The following is a 23463-nucleotide window of genomic DNA, read 5'->3' as shown; positions in this document are numbered from 1 at the left end:
GTCTTTCTCTATTACAGTTAATAGAGTCTTCAATGTAAAAGTACACTAGCCACTCAGTGCTTTATGCACAAAGAGTGATTTTTCAATCAATTCTAAAAGATGCAGACAGTCCACGCAAGTTCTGTAAAGCTGGCCTGAACATTTTCTCTTGTTTATTCTTTAGAACTCTGGCAGCAGCCTTTTGCATGGCCTGAAGTTTTGTTACTGTTGTATTTGGAGGTAAGGTATTATGAGCTCGGCAATAGCCCAGTCAGTTGGACACAAGACTGCTGTAGCAATCATGCAGTCAGTTGTATCTTTGGTTTCTGTGCCGTTTATTACACTGAGGCACAAACATTATATATGGCGGCACAAGACAGAGGGCAAGGGTAGGCAAGACACCAAAACATCAGGGAAAACCACACAGGGGCACAAATCATAACATACTGACTCTGATAACAGACAAAAAAAACAAAGAGGGAAAACACAGGACATTCCAAACACAGAACTAAACAATGCATCACTTACTCTCATTTGTACTGCATTCTGGCACACAACTTACGTCATGCACACGCACATGACATACTTGCTGAACACCACAATACAAAGACTTTTTTTTGGCATTCGCTTGTGGTAAATGACAGCATAGTTTATTCATGCTTCAAAAAAAAAAAAAAAAAATAACAATTTCTGTCAAGGAATGAAAACTTTCAAATGAAGTAAGGAGCTGAAAATGACTTTGCATTAGCACAAACTAAGGTGATCGAATTTGCCTTACACTAAAGTAATGATGATCCAGTGGGCCTGCAACCTTTGAACCCGTCTCTGTCTTCCTGGAGGGTGGCCTCGATCAGCTCCCCGAGGCTGGAGAACGCTGGCCTCCCCTCTGACTCCCAAGCCCAGCATTTCATCATCATGCAGTAAACCTGCAGAAAAACAACATCTTAAAAGTGCAACGGATCAAGCATGGCTTGACTTCAGCCATTTAATGTTTGACAGAGCTTTTATTACTTTCCCAAGAGATACTCATTTACTTAAAATGGAGAACTTTGGGCATGGATTCAACATCTGCACACAAAACCCTGTTGTTAACAATTGGCATACATTGGGAAGCAGGGAAGTGCACAGGAGTGGGCTTAGGTTGCTTGGGCAACTGCCCGTTTACCCTCCTCAACTGAAGTTGCCCCTCTGAAGGAAATATATATATATATTTGCGATCAGGGGACAGGGGCGTGGCAGCAACGGTTAGTGAGAGTTTAAAATGATATTGGCAAAATTTGCGATCAGATGACGGGCCGTGACGGGGGCGTGACAGCGGCACATTAACAGTGTATTTACCAGATGCTTTGTATTTACAATAAATTATGATACAGATGAAGTGCATGTCATGTAGTTTGTAGTGTGCTGTTGAACAATGTTTACTTGCTTTTTGAAACTTTTTATGACTTTGCAGAGTGTTCTTACTCACATTTGGTGGGCAGAGTGGTGGTGCTGGCAGCCTCCAGTTGTCTTTGAGTATGTTGAAAAGATGCATTGAGGTGCAATGCATTTGTATGTCACTGCCAATTGCCTGCATGCAAAGCTAAGCAACACATGAGAAATTACTTGTAAGCCTCTGCACCAATACATAGGCTTCAAAATAAATTATTAACTGTAGAGAAATTTGGACTACTGATGATAACTCCAATAAATTAATTGTTGAAGCCACTTATGATGTCCTCCCAGCTTATAGCTGGAGCGAGGAAACAAGGTTTGCATGGACACACAAAACAAGTGGAGACAGGTGACACTTTGTCTAGCTAAATCAACTACAACACTTCTGTTGGATTTTAGTTTTCAAGGATGGTCACTTAAAGGAACTTTAAAGGAGTTGTCTGAGGCACTCACAGACTACTTGGGGTTGTGAATTAACCTTACTTACACTGAGATATGTGAAATGAGGAGTATCTTGAAGTGTATCTGTTGTGGTCTCTAGTAGTGGTATGTGTCCTAACCCATCATGAGTATGGAGGGGGATGGGTCTTGGATGCCAGACACCACTGTTGAGCCTCCTGGAGGTGTCGTGGGCCTAATTCTTTTGAACACTGATGAATGAAGGTGCCTACTTGAAAAGCCTAATGACATGCTCATGAAGGCAGTGTTATTGTTGGATCCTGCTGCTCAGGTTATATGGTTGGGTAGTCATATTTTTGTGTTTAGCCGTTGTAGGCTACAGACAGCATGGGTCCAACATGCGATGCGTGTTGTGGTTGTCACCAGCCAATTTTGCATGGTGTTGTTGTGTCCTGCTGCTCAGGATCTATGGTTGGCCAGTTGTTCTACTGGTTAGGGTAGATTGTTGGGTATGAGTATTTTAAGGTAACAGTGTGAGGAGTGGCTTTTGTGGGAAGTCCCTAACCAATAGCATGAGGAATTTAACATATGTTCCTGTGTATAACTAAAACAAAAACAAGGACTTGGTTATTAAGGAAACAAGTGTGTTTAAGCTAGGAGGAGTTTGGAGGCCTCAGTACCTTTTTGGGGTTCAAACCCAGCTCACAGTAGGAGAACAGCTCATGTAGGACGATCCCAAAGCTCCATACGTCTGATTTGTGAGAGAACTTCGACTCGCTAATGGACTCGGGCGCATACCTATTTTGTAAAGTCAAAAATGATTATCCTTTAATGGTTGAAAAACAACATTCTTTGCAATGTCATTTTAACTCCAGTATTATCTTGGCTACTGACTGAAATATATTTGGTGGGTAAACGAAAGCCATGAGGAAATGTATGGCCTGACCACTAAAATGGAGTCTCTTCTGCTGTACTTTAATCCCTTGGCTGTCATTGACATTTGGAATCCTTTCATCTATAGACTTTTTTTAGTTATGAAACACTTTATTCAAAGTACTGTATATGTCCCTTTGAAACTATAGCCCATACCCTAGAACTAGTAAAACAGATACAGGGAAAAGATTGAAAGATATTCACCAGAAAAGGGGACTTTCTCCTGGCTGGGACACTTTGTAGTACTCCTTATCAAAGGGTATTATCTTGGTTAGGCCAAAATCACCTATTTTGACGAGCATGTCGCTGGCCACCAGGACATTCCTGGCAGCCAAATCCCGGTGTATGAAATGCATAGTCTGAAGGTACTCCATTCCCTGTGTAAACAGACAAAGGTTTTCTGTTAAAAGGAATTCTGTTTCCCAAAGCCTGTGTGTTGTGAGAATGTACTATGTGGATGTATGAGGTATACTTTGCAAATCTGAGAGGCAAACAGTAGTAGTCTCCTGTGGTTGACATGCGAGGGTTTCTTCTCAAGATAACCTATCAGACTTCCATGGGGCAGATACTCCATCACCAGACTCATGCTGCCAAGCCCTGAGAGGATGGGGGCAAAACTAGAGCTATAATTTATGTTAATATATAACAATGTCAACATTTATCAGCACAACAATTCACAAAGAAACAGACATGCAACGACACATTCATGCGTATCCAATTGCAGTAGTTTACAATCAGCTCTTGCAACTCAGTAGCCACACAAGTCCAATAAAATGTAATGAAATTGAGGTCATAAAAAAGCTAGGGGTTAAGTAACAGGCCAGGTGGAGCAAAGAATCAGTGACTCACTGCGTTACATGTGTCTGAATTTCTGGCTTTATCCGATTCAAATCGAAGATCCATTTCCATATCTGGATTTTCTTTCTCCGACTAAAGTCCGATTTACACCCCAAGATAACTTGATCGGAGTTGGTTGTTTATCGGAGAATGCACGCATGTAACTCAGCTGTTCATATTAATGGCACATTTTTTATGAATATCCTGCAGACTGTCTCACAAGCGTATTCTTGTTGATTATGAACAAACATAACACAAGAGGCCCAAATAGATATGAGCACCTTTACAACCCCTCCTTAAACACTTATAAGGACGTTCAGATGGCCGCGAATTCATGGAGAGAAATACTATCCCATTTTCACAGGAAACTTCACCTGCACAGCACAGCAATCAGGGCATATGTGTCAAATGCGATAAAAGATACTGCTATGATCTATTCCCATTCCATACTGAATATTCTGTTTAGATCAAAGGTTTGTTGCGACATACCGTGATATTTCAGATGATAGTTATGTGGTAGCCTATACCAATGTGTTGACATTAGAAAAACGTTGACTGCGACTGTTTTGGACAGAACACGCTAATTCACTGAACAAATATTTTCATATTACTTTACCACCACTTGTTAGTCATGTCATCCATTCATATCGATGTGAATCAATCAATACTAATACAACTTTAACTGTGATGTGTTTTTGTTTCATTTCACAACTTATTTACTGTATAATCAACGGTAGCAGGTGCCCGCTTGTAAACATTCCACATTTGATTTGAACAGACGCGGCCAAGATCTAGATTTTTCACTGCCATGTACTGTGAGATAATAGCAGTTGCCCCCCATGGATAGCAAACCCCGACTTAAGCCATTATCGGATAAATGCCATCATGTAAACCTACTGAATAACCAAAAATAACCGGAGAACTAATCGGCAGAAATCCCTTAACTCTAACTTAATTGATTTTTGTGTTTTTCCTAATTGTCTTCAATCCAAGGTCAGGAGGGGAAAATAAAGTTTGCTTTTAAGGAAACATTAACCCAAGAGTTTCCAACTAGTCTTTTGCAATGCCTTAAAAAGAGCAACATTCCTGTTCCACTACACAGGTTTGAGTGGAAAAGTAGGCCCCACACAAAGCCACATTATACAGGTTTTTACTATTTTTAGGTAACTAGATTTTATTACATTACATTGTATTTAGTCAGTATGAGGTCACGTGAAGGACTGATAAACAGACCTGTTATTCCCAGGCTCTCCTGCCAGGATATTCACTATTCTGAGCCAGGTAAAAAAATACAATACCCATTTTTACAGCAACGGTACTGTTTTTGGTCATTGCAAGCCAAGGTAGCTCACTTGTTTTCTACAAAAATGAACTGTTTCTATATTTCTATAAATATACACATGAGTGAGTGTGTGAAAGAGAGAGAGGGGGGACTGGGAAAGAGTGTCTGTATGAAGTTCCTGAATGAAGTTCCACCAGTTCCTGACCGGTGTATGAAGTGTCAGGTTTCTTCAGTTTGTAGATGTGGATGTGTGTTTCTTTTTAAGTTTAATTGAAAGGGGGCAGAAAGACTTGTACTGTTCAGTGAGGCAAACGATTAGTCTGGTGCATGGAGAAGTGGTTTTGGCTTTCACACAAGGAGTTTTTTTTGTCAAAGCTGGATATAAATTAGAACTTCCTGTTAAGAGTGTGTTATCATCATTATTGTTCAACATATGGACCCAGTACTTCCTCAAGCTTTGGTAGTGTCTGTTTCATGTACTCTTTGGCCTCACTGAAATTTGCCTTACTTTAGCTTTGTTTTTAACTTGCTGTCGTTTATATGTAGGAGTGGTGGTATTGTTGCCTGGAGGAGAATTTTTCTATCTGCAATTTCTTTTTACTGTTAAAATTAAACAGTTTTTTTTACATGAGGACTTTGAGATCACAATGGCTTATGGTCATGAGATGAGACTGACAATGGTATTTAAATTAGATTTTATTCCATGGGAAACAGTGCAGTGTCAATAGTTTTTCCCGCAGATAATATACTTCAGACTTCACCAATCCATATGAAACTTTGCATTATTGTAGCCCGACATGGATGATACTGAATATAAGGTTTGTGACCCTAGGTGGGCGTGTCCCTTTGCGATATTATTGCATCATGTGTTGATGTGTGGTGCTATATAAGTCTGATGTATTATTCATTCTTCTTCTTATTAATATACAGGTGTTAAATATGTCACGTAAGCACAGGGTGGGTTGACTGTGAGTTGCTTCTTGCTGTGTGTGATGCACGCGCTCAGGTGTTACAGGGCCCAGGAAGCTTTCGTGTCTGAGGGCACTCATCTCTCATTTTGGTCATATTGCACATTGCTATCAGCTGTGTCCAGTTGGTTTATTACTTGGACACAGAGATAAGGCAGTCATCCTGACCTGGTTATGTTAAAGGCACAATATGCAACAATTATGCTTCAGGATTAGGGTTAGGATAAGCAGTTTAACCTTAAAATAACAGCTTAAAAAAAATTGGGGCGCTACAATGACTTTTAATATGGAGAATTGCGTCCGTGCCAATGGCATAGCAGGGTCGATAGGCATATAACTGCCTTCTGTAGTTTTGCCTGCCGATGCCCGCCGACCTGACTTTGATTACCTTCTGCCGATCTAGTAAGTAGCTTATTTGCCGTCTTGCTTAGTCTTGTGTTGCACATGATTGATGTTTGACTGTGTAAGGACAGTCGTTGAGTAATTAGTTTGTCATAATGTCAAAGTCAGCACATTTCAAGAGATTTCGTTAGTTTTAGCTGCTAGCATACCTTTAGCGAATAGCTATTAATCCATAATGCAGGGACGTGCACAGGAGTGGGCTAAGGTTGCTCGGGCAACTGCCCGTTTGCCCTCCTCAACTGAGGACTGGTAGCGGCTGTGACAAAATGATAAGAGCAACTGCCCTTCAAAATTCCTGTGCACGTCCCTGCTGTCAGGGCTATTTGCATATCAAATATACAAGTCATGGTTTGCTGGTTTTTGGTCAGGTAGGCATTGGATAAGGATTTATGGGACTTTATTTATCAGGACTTTGATTAGAACTTTGAAGTTTGGAGTTCTCTACTAGAGACTAGATACTTGACTGCAAGGTAGAATCAGAGAGGATGATTTCCCAAAAATAAATGTATCACAAGCACATGTCGGGTCATCTGAACTGATATGACATCTAACTCCAAACAAAGTTCTAATCAAAGTCCTGATAAATAAAGTCCCATAAATCCTTCCTGAGACTGTGGAGGCGATTAAAGCATGCACACTGTTCCATCAATTGACCTTAACAATAATCTGTGGAAAGCATAGTTAATGAAATACAATGAAACACAAAAATTCTCTTCTCTACTAGATACTTGACTGCAAGGTAGAATCACGAAAAATATATTTATCACAAGCACATGTCAGGTCATCTGAACTGATATGACATCTAACTCAGACAAAGTCCAAATCAACGTCCTAATAAATAAAGTCCCATAAATCCTTATCCAATGCCTACCCAACCAAATGCCAGCTGAATGAAAATCACTACGATTTTTTTTATTTTTTTTATTTTATTCCCACCACCACCAATTGGGGGACTCTGCTACTTAATATATATTTTTTTAAATTATTAATATTCTTTTTTTTTAATTATTATTTTTTTTTCTTTTTTCTTATCATAATTCTTTTAATTTCCTCCTTTACTCGCAGCATATGATGACACGACTGAGGGGGGCAAAAACCCAAACAAAAAACATAACAAAAACCGACCAAGGAAACAAGACAAAAACAAAACTAGACAAACATACACGTACAAATAGGGACAAAAACACAACAAACAGAAGTAGTAACAATACTAAGGAGAATGTGTGCGTATGAACCCAAAGACAAAATAAATATATAAGTAAATACAAAAAATAAAAAAATAAATAAATAAATAAATAAAAAAAAATTATAATAATAATAATTAAAAAATAAAAACTGTATCACGCCTTCTTTTATTGTTAGATATTTTTTTTTAATTTCATTTTTTAGTCCACTGTTCCAAGAAAATAAGATTTTCCCATTTTTGGGCAACCCTATCACTCTCACCCCCAGCTATCATGGTTTCCAACATGTAATATTGTTTAACATATCTCTTGAATAAAGATGTGTTAAGCACATTGATATTTGGAGAGCTAAAGATAAATGCCTTGGCCAGCAGTATCATAATGTTATGCAACCCATTGCCAGCCATCTTCAAATCACCCAAAATAAATATATCTGGAGATGTTTTAAAGTTCTTAGTGATGGGACCTATCCATCTATGTACAGTCTCCCAGAAATGTGCTACTACAGGACAATACCAGAACAGGTGTAGTATGTCTTCTTCTTCTGCACAACCAAAGCGACAGGAACCCGACTCCTCAATACCCCAGATGTTTAACATTTTCTTAGTCGGTAGATATTTATAAACGATTTTTATCTGCAGTATACGTAGGTTGGAATCGACAGTTGAAATATAAATCGTATCAAAGACTTTGTTCCAGTCAATAGGAGTATCAAATTGATTTTCCCAATAATTGCAAAACTTGTGTGGAAAGGCTATCAATTTTCTGCTATGTAAAACATGTGTGTACACTGCTTTGTTTATTTTACATTTGTTAAGCCATTTAAAATCTCTTATGCAAGGTCTGCAAACCAAAAGTCGGTCTATATTATTAATTTATTTTTTCCACCTCACTGGAACTGCTGCACAGAGCAGATTATATTCAAACATTGTACATAATTTCCCAAAGATTTTACAAAAAGAGTTAAAATCATATAAGGTTCCTTTTGGATCATTCAAGTCATTTATAAATGTAATCCCGTTTTTGATGACAGTTGGGAAAAATAAAGGTTTATCCTCTATCAGTATGTTTGTGTTTAACCATAGCATCTGGCTTAAGATATCATTTGTTCCCTCAGGAGGATGGTATTGAAAGTGTAACCAAGCCATTATTGCTTCATTAGTAAAATTCGAAACATTTTTTAAATATTCTTTTGAGAACCATGAGAAATAAGCAGCTTCCAGCTGAATAAATGGGAACAGGTTTGTTTTAAAGAGGGGGTGACAGTTTTCTAATATCTTACAGTATGCCCAGCCCCTATATTGGTATATCTTTTGAATCCAAGAAGCTTTCAGTGATTGATTCAGGGCTTCTACATTAGTTAGACATAATCCGCCTCTATTGTGAGAATTATAAATGTATTTCCGTTTTATTCGTTCTGGTTTGCCATTCCATAAAAATTTGAACATTTTTGTTTCATAAATCTTAAAAAATCCTTGATCTGGTGAAGGTAATGATAGAAATAAATAAACAAATTGAGAGACTATGAGTGTGTTGATTAAAGTCACTTTTCCATAAAGGGACAATGATTTCCCATACCAAGGCATGAGTATCTTGTCCATCTTTATAATTTTTTTATTGAGGTTGGTTTTAGTCAGTTCAGCCATATTTTCCGGTATAGTAATCCCAAGCATATTGACCGGACCATTGCTCCATTTAACTAGATCGGAGCAGTGTAGCTTCATATTTGAATATTTTATGGCACCAATTCTTAAGATTGTACATTTTTCATAGTTTGGTTTTAAACCAGAGATAATAGAAAAAGAGTTAAGGTCTTCCATAAGGGCTGCCAGTACTGTCTGTTTGGGTTGTATAAAGAAAGTAGCGTCATCGGCATACAATGAGATTTTATGTATCAAATCCGTTAAGGTTTAATCCTAGTATGTTGTTATTATTCCTTATTCTATTAGCCAGTGTTTCAATTACAATAATGAACAGATATGGTGAAAGGGGACAGCCTTGTCGAACACCACGCAATAATCCAAAGCTCTCTGACAGGTATCCAGAGTTGGTGACTTTGCTTCTAGGATTGCTATATAGTACGTTAAACCATTTTAGAAAGGACTGCCCAAAATGTACTTTTTGCAGACATGTTCTGATGTAATCCCATTTTATTTTATCGAAAGCCTTCTCAAAGTCGGCGACAAACAATAGGCCTTCCAGACATTCCTTTTCATAGTATTCTATCATTTCTAAGACGTGTCTTATATTATTTCCAATATATCTACCAGCAATGAAGCCGGATTGCTCTGTTTTTATAATGTAACTTATAACTTTTTTTATTCTAAGAGCGAGACATTTGGATAAAATACGTGCATCACAGCATAACAATGTTAATGGCCTCCAATTTTTTAAATATAGAGGATCCTTATCTTTCCCATCATTGTCTTGTTTTAGAAGCAATGAGATCAGGCCTTCTCGTTGTGTAGGAGACAGTTCACCTGTCTCATAAGAGTAGATCTGTTCAGGGGATGTTATATAGGTCAAATCTGATATTTATTTAGTTATATTTTTTCTATGATTATTTCTATTATTTAATCTAAGAAAAAAGGCAGTGCATTTTTCCCCTTTTTCCATTCAGACAGCCTTAGATCTCTGTATAATACCATTAACCTTCTCAGAATATAGTCTTTCTAGTTAATTTTGTTTGTCTTTTAATAAAATGAGCCTATCTATGGGAGGAACACACTACAATTAGCTGAGGTAGCAACATTCAGTGGAATGCACACACTGTGCTCTAACTCCAGTTCAAAGGAACAACAAATTGGACATCATGTGCATGTTGTAATACTTACATTACCTACATTATATTGCAGGAGGTCATAAAGCCGACTCTCCTTGCCTTATAGTGTCGCTTGAGCATCTGTGTAACTGTGAAACTCTCTGGCCCCACTCTGTTATCATATATAATTCCGTTGTTTCGAGTTTGCAGGTTATATGTATGGTAACGTGACAGAGGTTTTACTTAATGGGTCCTTGTCAATAGTCGTGCTGATGTAAGGGAACAGGGCTGCATCTCCTTACCAATGCCACAGCACACTCCCCTGTACTTGACAATGTAGTCACTGTGCAGGGAGCTGATGGTCTGGATCTCCCTCTGGAAGTCATCCAGATTGGCCTGCTTGTTGGGCTGAAGCCTCTTGACGGCGATGAGCTCCCCAGTGTTGTCTCCCAGTGGATCATACCGGCATAGCTCCACACTGCCGAAATTACCCTACAGGAAAACAGCTCATTGTGAAACCACCCAAACAAACCCACTGGCCTATAGGAACTATTGAAACTTGATGTTTTAATCTCATTGCTTTGTTGCTCAAATGAAATATAAAGATCACGATACACTGATTTTTAAGCACTTGAAATGCACAATTTAAAATCCATATAGTCTACTTTAGTCCTGCTTGACTATTACATGGCACCATCTCTCACTGAGGAGAGTGTGGACAAAAGCATTATTCCCCTTCTCACTCTCTCTCTCTCTCTACTTTTCTATCGCTCTCTCAATATTTTATGCACATCCTTCTCTCTCACTGTCCTCTCCCAACTCAAGAATTCTGAAGTGTTGCTGCATAACCGGTAGCATAGAGCCATCTGTTGGTCAGACTCTGTAGTTGTACCAGTTGCAGTGTGGTTATTTGGTGCAGGTGCTTCCATTTGCACATGGCTCACTTCCGTCTTTTTCTCCTGTTTTTTATTTCCTCCCTTCCTCCCTCCTGCATGCTGTCCTCTTATCGTATCTCAGGTGACATGTTAGTTTTTTCCCCTCATTCTACTGCTCAGGCCTCATTTGTCCACAGTCCCTTCCTTCTGTGTTCTCCTGCTTTCCCCTATCTTGGATTGGCCAATTTGATTTATTTATGTGTAGATCATGACTGGTGGATTGGACCATTTAACGTCTCTGCCCTCTCCTCTGCTTCCCCTCCTCTTACCTTTCCCAGGGCAGATATGTAGCGCAGGTGCCTCTCCTCATACACAGTCTGCTCCTGGTGGTATGACTGTTGACTCAGGCCTCTCCAGAGGGTGTCACTATTGTTGGCTGCATGCAGAATCTCATAATCTGTAGAGGAAATCGAGCAGTGCAGGCCCTAATCATGAAAACATGAAACCCTACACAGGACCAATGTTGTTCTAGATTTTAAAACATCTTCCTGTTACATGACACGGTTGTCAGGGTCACCTGATGTTATGAGGCCATTGAGGTGGCGGATGATGCTTCGACCAGATGGGCGCAGACCGGGCTGGTAGTTCATACAGTGGCTAATGAGGTCAGCTAGTTCTGTCCACTCTTGGGAGGGGAGCTGGTGGCTGTTCTTGTAGAATTGCAGTTTCTGAAATGTTTTATTGAACTCCAGTGAGATTTAGTGCTCTGGTAACGCAGAACCAAAATGGCTGAAATTCTGTATAAGGAAGTTGATTTCTGCTGTCCTACCTGGTGTGGGTCAAAGCCTAGTAGAGGGACCTTTCCCCCATTGAAGACTTCCCATAGGGTTGTCCCAAAGCTCCACTTGTCACTCTCCAATTCTAGAGCCTCAGACTCTGCAAGCAGCTCAGGTGCCACCCAGGGGATTCTATGCAGTTTTACTGAGTCCACCCCCCAACACACACACACACACACACACACACACATGCACGCACACACGCGCACACACACACACACACACACACACATACACACACACACACACACACACACACACACACACACACACACACACACACACACACAAACACACACACACACAATCATAGATAGATACAGACTTATTTTCTCATGGCTGTCTCTCTCTCGTACTCACATATGCACACAAATACACACATATAAACACAGACACACACATTGCTGTTTTAAATCCTCTCACCATCTATCCCCACCATTGTCACACTGATCCCTGGGTCACTCAGTTTGATGAATGGGGAGGGCTCTCCTCTGGCCAGCAGTACATTTTTGGAGCAGATATTTCCATGTACAATGTTTTTTTCCTCCTGTGTATAGTTTTTACACACCTTAGTCACAATTTACCCTGCACTCGATAAACAGCAGTAACAAAGTGCACACACTTGTTATGTCTCACCAGGAAATTAAGGGCACGGGCGAGTTGCTTGGCCACTTCCAGTTTCCAGCTCAAAGACACAGACTGAGTCCTCCTCAGGTACAAGTCTAGGGCGCCGCACTTCACAAACTCCTGTACCATTATATCTGCAGGGAGACGTGAGGACAGGGAAACATGGAGAGCTTAAGAAAACTAGCCACAGGATTTTCAGTTGAGTCAGCAGCTGAAAGTTTGTTTGAAAACACACATCTCTGCTCCAGAAGGCTCTCAGCTGGCCTGTGTGCGGTTCATCTGAGGTGTGTTTACATTAGTGGTCCTCAACTGAGAGTCATCATGTGTTGCTTGGTTGGGTTTTGTTTTGATATGCCTTGGGCGGATGGCAGGTTACGGGGGTGCATGCTTATGTCTGTTTGTCTGTCCACTGTTGTGGACGTGTGTGTGTATGTGTGTGTGGGTTTGTGTGTAAGAATGCACAAACACTTTTGTTTGTGTGCATCTGTGTGCACCACTATCCTAATTCGTCTGGAGTGTCACTTAAGCACAGAAAGTGGCTTAGCAAGCTCTCTGAGCCGTAACAGTCACTCACTGTTGCTCTGATGCACACTGATACCATACACATGGAGGAGGTGCTTATGGGAGACCTGGCTCATCATGCTGGCAGCTTCAAAGAACGACTGCAATGGGGGTAAGAGGGTAGACAGAAAATGCAGTGAATATGACCAGTGGTCGACCTTGAGTTTGTGGGTATGACATTTCGTGATGAATAGTGGGTGGCTGTGCTTTACCTCCCAGCAGTCTTTGCTGTTGGCATCAAGGATTTTGAGTAAAACATCTGTGACGTATTTCTCCCCATCTCGGGTGCCAGTCTTTTTGCCCTTATGAATCCTTGTGAAAGAGCCTCTGCCTAAACCTTCACCCTGCCAGAGAAACAATCGTTTTTTTCTGTAATTTCAGCCAGCAGTCCAGCGGGTTTAACATTTATAACGATTATACAGCTGCGGTTACACTGATTATAAAACTATGTCAACTTAGGTCATTCATTTGGTCAATTTTGCCTGTGTCATAAGAATAAGCAAGCAATTTTTACACTGTGGCATGTGATAACTTTAACAGAATACTTTTCACAACAAACGACAGTTGTAACTGTGGCAGCATAAAACTAGACTTCTATGACTGTTTTAAGTAACACAGTCCAGGGGGTCATTTATATTTGGCTTCTAGTGTACTCCACAGATAGGGATGTGCTACAGCTGTTACAAATCAGGAATGCAAGCCATGTAAGTGTTGGGTTTGATCCCAAACAGTGTGTCGGATCTGTTCAGCACACACACCAGCTCCAGCTCCTCGTAGCGGATCATCTGGAACTGGATGTGGCTTGGCTTGTGACGCTGCAGAGTTGGGGTCCCCTGTAGCTCAGCGGAGGTGCTGTTACGCACGATGATCAGGTTGGTTAGCTCTAGAATCATCCGGAATCAGCATGTTACATATTTGCAATTTTGCAATGATTTGTTCTTTTTATGGAGCACCAAACTAAATTAAGGATAGAATAATAATAACCCCACAATCACACTGCACCTTTAGGGCGAGGAGGACAGCATCGGCCGAGTGTGATGGGATCATCTGCCAGGAGGAAAGTATTTTTCTGGTAGAACTCAACAAGAGACCTCAGGTGAAGAAAGGAATTGTGGACACCAAACAGTCCAACATGCTCATTGCTAACAATGAGACAGTCTTTATAGTCCTTTCCCAGAGAGGTCTGAAGAGAGAGAGGGGAGCACATCGGGAGTATATGAGACAGATGAATGACAGTAACCTTCAGCCGTTCATTACTCACTGGATCAAGGAATTAAGAAAAATCGAAAGAAGTTGAGGTGGAGTACTGAAATCACAAGAGGTAAGAAGTCAGAAGTGCCATAAGACAAAATACCATGTATTGTACCTTAACGTAGAGGATACCATCCAGACAGAATGGACTTTTCAAATGTCATTTAAACCTTTAAAGTCAAATAAGCAATAATCCTACTACTCATCCAAGCACTACCACTGACATGTAGATTTCACTTTGAGTAAACATTAGCTTTCATGTTCCCACTGAAGATGTATGATGCACTACCTGAACACAGACAGTGAGGAAGTACTTGTCAAATTCTTGGGGGCTGTGTCTAAGCAAAAATGTACCGCTCTTCGTCCCAGCCTTCTTCAGCTTGTGCACAGCAAACTCAGACCTATGATGACAGCCACAATGTCTGTGTCATGAGTCCTCATCAGCGCATCAGGCACACATGCTAGCCGCAGAACTCTGACTGCTTCTGTTGTAAAAAGCCACATCCTGCTATTTATGTACTCAATGCTAGTCTGCAGAACAATGAGCAAACAATAGCGTTTATGAGAATGACCTAAAACTACACACAAGACATGACCAATGGGGCCTTGGAGGGTTCCTTGAAGTACACGCTTTGAAAATGACAGATAGTTGATGGCTCCAGGAATCATTATGGGTCTTGTTCAGTATTAATGCAGAGAGGGTAAATTCAAAAAAATAAAAAATAAGAATGGCACTTTTACATCTACCTACGTGATTGGCCCGTGGCAGTGGTTTTGAAGGTCCTCCAGCAGGCTAGGGGGTGCCACCTCCTGACAGAAGTAGTGACTGGAGTCAGTGGTGAGTCTGAAGTAGCCATCAACAAGTGAAACGAAGGACAGGGCTTCGGTTAGACTGGGGAACTCAATTTCCTGGAGTGAAAAGAACATAGATCTCCCTTAACCATGCCTCTCTCATGTCTTGTGGAATATTTCCCCTTGCTCGTTTTAAACACCAATATACATCATATGAGGAGGTTGTCATTCTCACACTTGTTCTTGTTTTGTTTTGCATTTTCATATTGACAGATTAGCACTTTAACAATGTTTATTAAATGACATCCAGCAAAGTGTATTTAAATTAAAGTGTATTGAAACTGAAATGTTAATTCATTAAAGGAGACATGTTGTTTTGAGTGACTCACCACAAACCTGTCATCCTGGCGTGTGAGAGTGACCACACGGCCCTCCTGGGGTACCTGCTCATGGCAAACCCGCTTGATGCTGATGTCAGTGATCTCTGGGAAGTCGCAAAATGTCTGCCACTCCTGAGAAGTACATTTGGTATGAAATGACACCCAGTGCAGAACTCTTGCAGCTCTAACAGTAATGTAACAGTAAAGTACAGTAACGTAATTCATTATTTGTGCCACTGTGCTATAAAACATATGTGAATGTGTGTAAGTGTGTATGTGTGTGTGTGTGTGTCACTCACAGACCAATAAACAGATATTGAAATCAAATGATATTTGTTGTAATGTTACAATGTAGGCCAGACAGGCCAACAGAGGATCCTCTGGAAATACTCACGTGGGATTGTGTCTTAGAATCTTAAATATCTAAACCAATCCCCTCTTTCATGAAAGCAGAGCAGAGCTTAAAGTAAAGGTGTTCATTCAAACAAAATTGCATTGTCAATGCGTCTGCAGGTTTTATAAGGGGAGACAGCCAATGGCATATTTCAGAGCTTTCTACAGTCAGACATTTCCACATTTCTACATTTCAGCAATTTGTAGAGTAAGTATAATGTAATCTAATCTAATGCAAATCAATACTGTATTCAATACATTACCAATACATTCAGATTCTGTTGTGTGTCCAAACAGAACAGAATTATACATATCTAATCTAATCTATATATCTAATCTAATCTTTACATCTAATCTAATCGAATCTAATCTATTCTATATATCTAATCTAATCTACCCTGATACAAAGCGAAGTAGGGCTGTTCACCACAGCATCATCTGTCCTGGTCTGGACGCCTGTCTCGCCAGACACACGGATCAGTCTGGTGGTAGCCTGTTGGAACGTCTCGGTGCCGAGCGCTGGCTCAATGGCCGCCAGCTCCATCAGGTACTTGAGCTTCAGGTAGCGTTCACTGGCCTTGCAGGAGCCCAGCCTCTTGAGGAAGCGCTTTACTGTCTTGCGGATCTGATACCGGGCCATACGGCTCATCCCCTGGATCTCCTGCCGATGGATCTCAGGCAGGCAGGACTTATACCTGAGGATGAAAAGAATAGAACGGCGTTAGAGTTAAGACAAAAATGGAGTACAAATCTTTCTACACAGTTTAACAGCCTATGTCACTCATATGAAAGCCCAAGTTTCCACCCACATTACAATCACTCAGCAAGCTGAATTACAGAGTACATTTGAGGCATACTGTATGTGGGTTAGTTAGCTGTCTATTTATACATCTTAATATATATCGAATCAAACAATTCTAATTCTAACTCAGCCCTGCTTGCCACATCATGCTCTAAAGCTCCCCTGCAAGGATGAGCTACAGGCAGATGTTGCCTGGCGTCTGCTCAAAGAAAGGGAAAAACACCCTCAGTTTACTGGCCTCACTGTGAAGTAAAGTACCATGAGCCATGATATTAAATAAATAAATGGTTTGGCAACTCTGTATTTTCATGTTGTTATGTCTTAACAGGGTTTCGTGACATACCCAACTCTTTTGCAGATGTCCTTCAGGCTCACGCCCTTCTCTTTGGCATGGCACCACAGGTCAAGCACGGCTAGACCCAGGCACTCCTCTTGGACACTGAGGGCGGGGCTCACTCCCGCCTGACCATTCACAAAGTCACTGCGTGACTGCAGTCCATCCATGGAGCCAAACAGGGGATGCAAAAAAGGCATATACAATGAGGACAACCACAGTGTTATCTTCCCTCTAGATTCAGATTGTGTACTTTCAGTACTAGCATCTGCTAATGAAATGAAAGGGTTCTTGTACAAAGTCCATGAGTTCCAAACAGGACTTTAAATTAGAAAATACTATGGATTTTGAAGGGAATAGTTTAACAGTGGAACTGTTGGCTTGTAACTGGAATATATCACGGGTTCATTCACACAAGTATATCCATTTATATGTACGTATACTAAAATGTTAAAAGAAGCCACTGTTTCAATTCATCACATGCATAGATCCATTGACAGACCCTCTCGTATCAGTGGATAAACATTTCAGATCACCTGCAACGAGCCATACTTTTTAAGTAAAACTCTATTACTTTACATTGCATACTAATGGGACATTTACATAACTTTCAATTGGTCATTTACATTTATAGTTTCTAGCTAGCTCTAGCTCCTGGTCAGATCGTTATCATCTGCTTCATCAATTTTTGTGGAAGACCTATTATTGTTTGTTATCTATGTACCTGAGCGAAGAGATAATCGATGACACAGTAGTCCAGCACTGCACTAACTTTCCCCCTTATGAGGCTATAGCGGTAAGATGTTTTTGAGCCTTGGCCAAACCAAGAGAAGAAAAACCTGTGGAGCAAAGAATCAGTATACAATATTAACATTACATTATGTACATTAACCAATGTCAGCACCGTGAGGGTTCAAATACACATACGCGTTTTTAAAAAACGGGACGCGAGCAAATGCATTGATTCCTATGGTACGGCGCGCTTTGCGTGTGCGCCCCTTCTCCACCACGCGTTACGTCTTTGTAGCGTTTTTTAGGTGCGCTTAAGGCTGATTCATGCTTCCTTACGTAAGCGTAAGCGCAAGCGCAAGAGGCCGCGCAAGCCCCTTGCGCGACCCTTGCGCGACTTCTTACGTCTTGCGTGCGTCGGCCCCTTTTTCTAGACTAGCGTCATTTTTTACGTAAGCCCTTACGCGAGCCTCGCAGCCTGCATTCTATCAACGAATGATACGAGATGAGGTTACTAAAATATTCTGCATGTCTACTCAGTTTTACAGTGCTTCCCAAGTAAAGGTTTGAAAATTATATATTGAGAATTATATATTATTCTCAACTATTCTCAACTTCCCAGCGCAAGGCAGGGAACCGTACCGCTCATCAATGTCACACTCGGCCCAGGCAGCCAATCAGATCAAGCAACAGGCGGGCTTAACTACTTTATCACTTATTTCCTGTTTTGATGCTGGAAGATGTGGTATGATTAAGCAATATAGCACGAGTGGGAGTGGGATTATCCCTTACCTACCCCACTCCCACGAGTATTGCTTTTATTAATCAATTCTATAGTCAACAAATTAACATTTTAACACGAAAAATAGTTCCATTTTCAACATCAGAATTTTGAATGAACGATTTTCATCAATGCGCTTTCATCGCAGAGTGATTATTATTAGCTGTGAAAAGTCTGTTTTGGCCTCCGCACTTTGCCAAGGCGTTACTGAAGCGTCTGCGCCTGAAAAAAGACGCGTATGTGTATTTGAATCCTAACACAACACACCTGATAAAAGAATGCATATGCTGTTAGAAGAACATTTTACATCAGGGTTCCTCGAACTTAATTATTATTATTATTATTATGAATTCCTTGAAGTTAATTAGCTTTGCGTTAGCTAAATGAGCAAACCATGCACCTTCAGTTGTAAAAAAAAAAAAAGTGGTGATAAAATATGTAAATGTACAGAATGTACTGTTGAGCTAAATAAGGCAGAATCCATTCACTAATGTAACTATTATAAACAGTCGTTGTGGTTTAATTGCTATGTTATTTAACTACTTACTAACCGAGAGTGAGGTCATCATCACTTTCAATAACAAATCTTTGCTTCTTCTGAATTTCCTCATGGCTGTTGATGTTTTCATTTTTGTCTGGATAGTAAAACTCAGACTGATCGCTCTTCAGAGGGCAATACGGATCCGTATTGACCGGTGATGAGGGCAATATGCGGCTTGCTTGACTACGCATAAGCCAATCAGAACGCTCGTACTGTCGTTGCAATATAATAATTATATTTACAGCAGTTTTAACTGAATCAATCAGTGCTCATTATGAAAGGCATATATAGTTGAAATTGACATTACCTTACTCTATACTTGACAGTGATGCCCTCGTCAGCATTAAAGACATGCGTGGGTGGGTACCAGAATGAAAGATCCTCAGAGGCCAGGGCAAACAGACTGTGAAACACAGGGATGATGCCTAGCAGCGAGAGACAAAGTAGGTACACATTTAGTGGCAAACACTTGCTGGCAACAATGTTTTATTGATTTGACATTGTACCAATCTAATAGTCTAAAGCAAGGATCAATTGCAGTGACTGTTAATCTTAACAACTGTTATCAATTTGCCCATACACAATTCAACTTATTTGCATAACTTATTAAATAAACTGAAGCAGACAAAAGTAAGTCTTAGTTATTATACTGTAGCTGATTAGCTGAAATCAGAAACCTGCCACCAAATCGATAGATAACACACCTACTATCATCGACCAAATAAGAGTCCCGATCCAAGTAACAACCCATGTATCCACATATCAGTCTAGTTATCAGTGTTATGTACACCCTTGAGGCCAAATAGTGTCTGTCCACTACTGACACAGCAGCAGACTCAGGAACAGCTCTAGACCTCCAGACACCTCCGTGTGTCAGCCATTACCTGAAGTCCATCTGCTTCCAATTCAGCTTCACTTATGTTGAGCTTCCCTTCCTTCAAACCACTTGTTCTGTTTTACAATGATCCTTGTAATAGGATGTTGGCTTGGACTGCCACTGGACAAATCAGGTGAATACAAAACGATTGAGCAAAGGGAAAGCACAACTCAGCCCCATGTGTGTCAAGAGCCACGGGAGCATCTCACCGCAATTCTTGGCTGCATGGATGCACACGTTCTCAGCTGAGATCTGCCCGCTAGGGATGCAAAAGCTCGACTCTATTTTGGCGACCGGGAGGAAGTGGAGCTTGACCTGCAGGCCAGACCTGCAGCTGGACCTGTGGCTGCTGCCCCTATCCCTGTGCACCAGCGGAGTCGTTTCCTCCTCACTCATTTCCATGGCTGAAGTACTGGCCTGAATAAATGCACATGACAATAACAGGAAGATGTTGGTGTCAAGAAATTACAAAGCCTAATAGAACACACTGGCTGTTATCTCTCTGTTTTCAGCTGTGGGGAGCTCTCAAGGGATACGGAAACTAAATCTCCTACATGTCAAAGGTCATGAGTAAAAAAAATTTTAGATCTTGGAATACCCAGAAATGAATTAACTCATTTAACAAAGTCAATAATAGTACAGTGCCATCTGGTTGAAAATACATTCACACATTCAACAAAAACATATAGTGTGTGAAGTTGTATGAGTGCATATGCTTTCATGGCACATTCTCCTTTAGCTTAGGCCTTAATTCGGTAGAAAAAAAATTAATTCTTCAGTGTCCTCACAGATGCTGTTCTTACTGCCGGTGACAAGTGCGTCACAATTCACTGTGTACTCTAGTCAGTACTTCCTGCTCAGGGACACTGTCTTTTTAAAAACAATACACTGAGTATGTATTTGTTATTTTAAAATAATCTATTGTAATATGTGAAAAACACCTTCAAGGATATATTGCTGCCTCTCACACACGCACACACACAAACAAACACGCAGACACACACACACACACACAACACACACACACACACACACACACACACACACACACACACACACACACACACACACACACACACACACGCACACAAATAGACAAAAATGGATTTTCAGTTATTAATATTCACCCAAAGCATGTTTTATACATATATAACCACCAAATGTAAATGTCCAAGGTGTTCACAAGGACTCTACAAGCTATGTATGATATGTTTAGTACTTTACCTGGAAGTTGTTTGAGATGGTGATGTCCTTCTGTCATGTGCTCATGTTTCTGTCTGCCATGTGTGTGCATGTGTGTGTGTGCGAGGGGCATTTGACACCAGGCTTCCTGTATCTGCGATACTCTATTTCCTCTTCACTTCAAGCTTGTCGCTTAGACGTCATCATTTTTCATTTCCCTCTCATCTCACACACACACACACACACACACACACACACACACACACACACACACACACACACACACACACACACACACACACACACACACACAAATACCTTTTAGATTATTTTTTTTTCACAAACACGGACCTGTCTACGCCCTTTAAGTTGTAGCTGATCTGGATATGTGAAAGTGTGGTGTTTCACTAGTGTGGCATGTTGCATTCTGTGGTTTGACACCAGTTCCTGTGTAGGATAAAGCACAAAACTGTCGCTCTGCATTTGGGGACCCCTACGCTATGTTTAAGTATACCAACACAGAGACACGGTCAAAGTAAGGGACTAGAGCCAGGGATCAGGACTAAAACGTCAAATATATCTAATGGAAACTAAAGGCTCAATGGAAACTCATAGCTTCAGCAGGAAAGATAAAAAATGATCAGCTCTGAATGAACACAGTACAGACACAGTATTTTAAAAATGCTAAATCAGGAATGTTGACACCGACAGAATGATGAATCATATTCTTCATTGTAGACTGGTTACATTGATGCACTGTAATACTGTAATAACATCTTGTTAACTTGTCATCTTGTTCATTTTCATTCCTCCTGGTCTGGTCTATTCTGTCTGAAATGTAGTCATGGGCTACCCAACATAACAAAAAAGGGAGATTACATCATACAATGTGTTTACTCCCCCTTTTGGTGGGTGTTTACTATTACAACTCAGGTGCTTCCAAATCAGCTGCCACGACCATCACCCACATATTAAATTATGTTATAGGTGATTATATATCATTGTTCCTCATTATATTAAACAATGTCCTTGATCATTATGGCAAACAACGGCAACAACAATAAAATAGCAGTGAAAGGGTTTTAGTAGCCCTCATTTCGTGGACATGTGGCAGCATGTGATATGATATTAGTTTAGTAAAGCGTTCGGAAACGGCAATTTTGACAGTAGAAAAACCCCTTCCATCATCAAAATGACAGAATATAAAAAACATTTATTTCATTAGGTATTGTGGAACATAAATACCTAAACCACACCACAAAAAGACAGTCTTAAAACTATGGCCTTGGAGACATAGCCAAACTGGGCTGACCCTCAGGGCTGTGGATCATCATCTGACAAGTTTCAGTCCTCACAAGCTGAAAATGGGGAGATTCATGTGACAGCCAGAATACCTGCTGGGGCCATTTTCAACAACACTTGTTGTGGGGTGGACAAGGATCCAGTGATAGAAACATTTGGAACAAGCCCTGTCTGAAATATACCCACACTGCAGGAAACATAGGCCAGCTGCAAAAACATAGCTGTGAAAAATGTTGTACTCTATTGGAGCCCAGGCTTTGATGGAGATTCACAACCATGGGAGGCCAAACACAATGGTCCCTATTTCATAACATAAAAGCATTGCTGTACAGTCCTCAACTGGAATTTAGACCCAATCAAGGGATAGAAGAGTGGTTAGACTAAATTAACAATTAACAGACCCAGTATTAATGCAGGTGGACACCGGGGACAGTAACCTTGGGATCGTCACATGAGTCACCTGACAGGCACCCATCGATTTTGGATGTCAAGGACATCTCAAGCACTGGTCCTGGTCCTGACAGATATGCTTATGCAGGTAGGGGTACCTGGTTTATCACCACCTTTGATAACATTGCTTTGAGCTTATTTGGAATTAATATCTATATCATTATTAGTGTTTATCGAATTCCACCCGAAATGTAATTGTCTAAATTGATGAAACACTTGTCTGAGCAGCCATTGAGGTTTTTTTTAGTTTTTGTCTATATTATGGAAACCCATTCCGCAGCATTGAAGACTGGTGTTTACGGTTGAGGGTTGAAATCTAATGAGTGGGAAAGAGATGACGCGCGTATTATAGCAAGGGGCGCTCTGGGATGACTTGAGGAAACTATATTCAGCTGTGGTTTCTTTCTTTCTTCTGTAGTGTATTTGTTTTCAATTTGCTATCAGATCTGTAATTGGTAAACAAGATGAAATCGTATATGTTAGCAGAGAAAATGCTGATCAAACCATCACTAATGGTGTAGGACAGGCTGCTAGGGTTGTGTCTTTTATTTTTTTATCAAAGGTGCAAGGG

At 40.5% G+C, this 23463-nt stretch overlaps 1 protein-coding gene across 1 annotated transcript; it reads right to left on the bottom strand.

Moving 5' to 3' along the window:
* Window positions 1-758: 758 nt before the first annotated feature.
* jak3 (Janus kinase 3 (a protein tyrosine kinase, leukocyte)) lies at window positions 759-20360 on the bottom strand (the record flags this gene model as incomplete). The annotated part of the gene is made up of 23 exons (XM_080833690.1): window positions 759-905; window positions 1448-1561; window positions 2493-2610; window positions 2950-3122; window positions 3218-3342; window positions 10482-10671; window positions 11384-11511; window positions 11632-11782; window positions 11884-12035; window positions 12314-12437; window positions 12527-12651; window positions 13092-13179; window positions 13291-13422; window positions 13837-13961; window positions 14081-14261; window positions 14619-14730; window positions 15081-15238; window positions 15511-15633; window positions 16322-16589; window positions 17040-17185; window positions 17755-17869; window positions 19389-19506; window positions 20168-20360. The coding sequence occupies 23 exons, from the start codon at window positions 20358-20360 to the stop codon at window positions 759-761; spliced, it is 3306 nt and encodes a 1101-aa protein (XP_080689816.1).
* Window positions 20361-23463: the final 3103 nt, after the last annotated feature.

Source organism: Sprattus sprattus (assembly GCF_963457725.1).
Source record: "Sprattus sprattus genome assembly, chromosome: 2".
Lineage (NCBI taxonomy): Eukaryota > Metazoa > Chordata > Actinopteri > Clupeiformes > Clupeidae > Sprattus > Sprattus sprattus.
The sequence above is the reverse complement of the archived record's forward strand: the minus strand, read 5'-3'. Positions and strand labels throughout refer to the sequence as shown.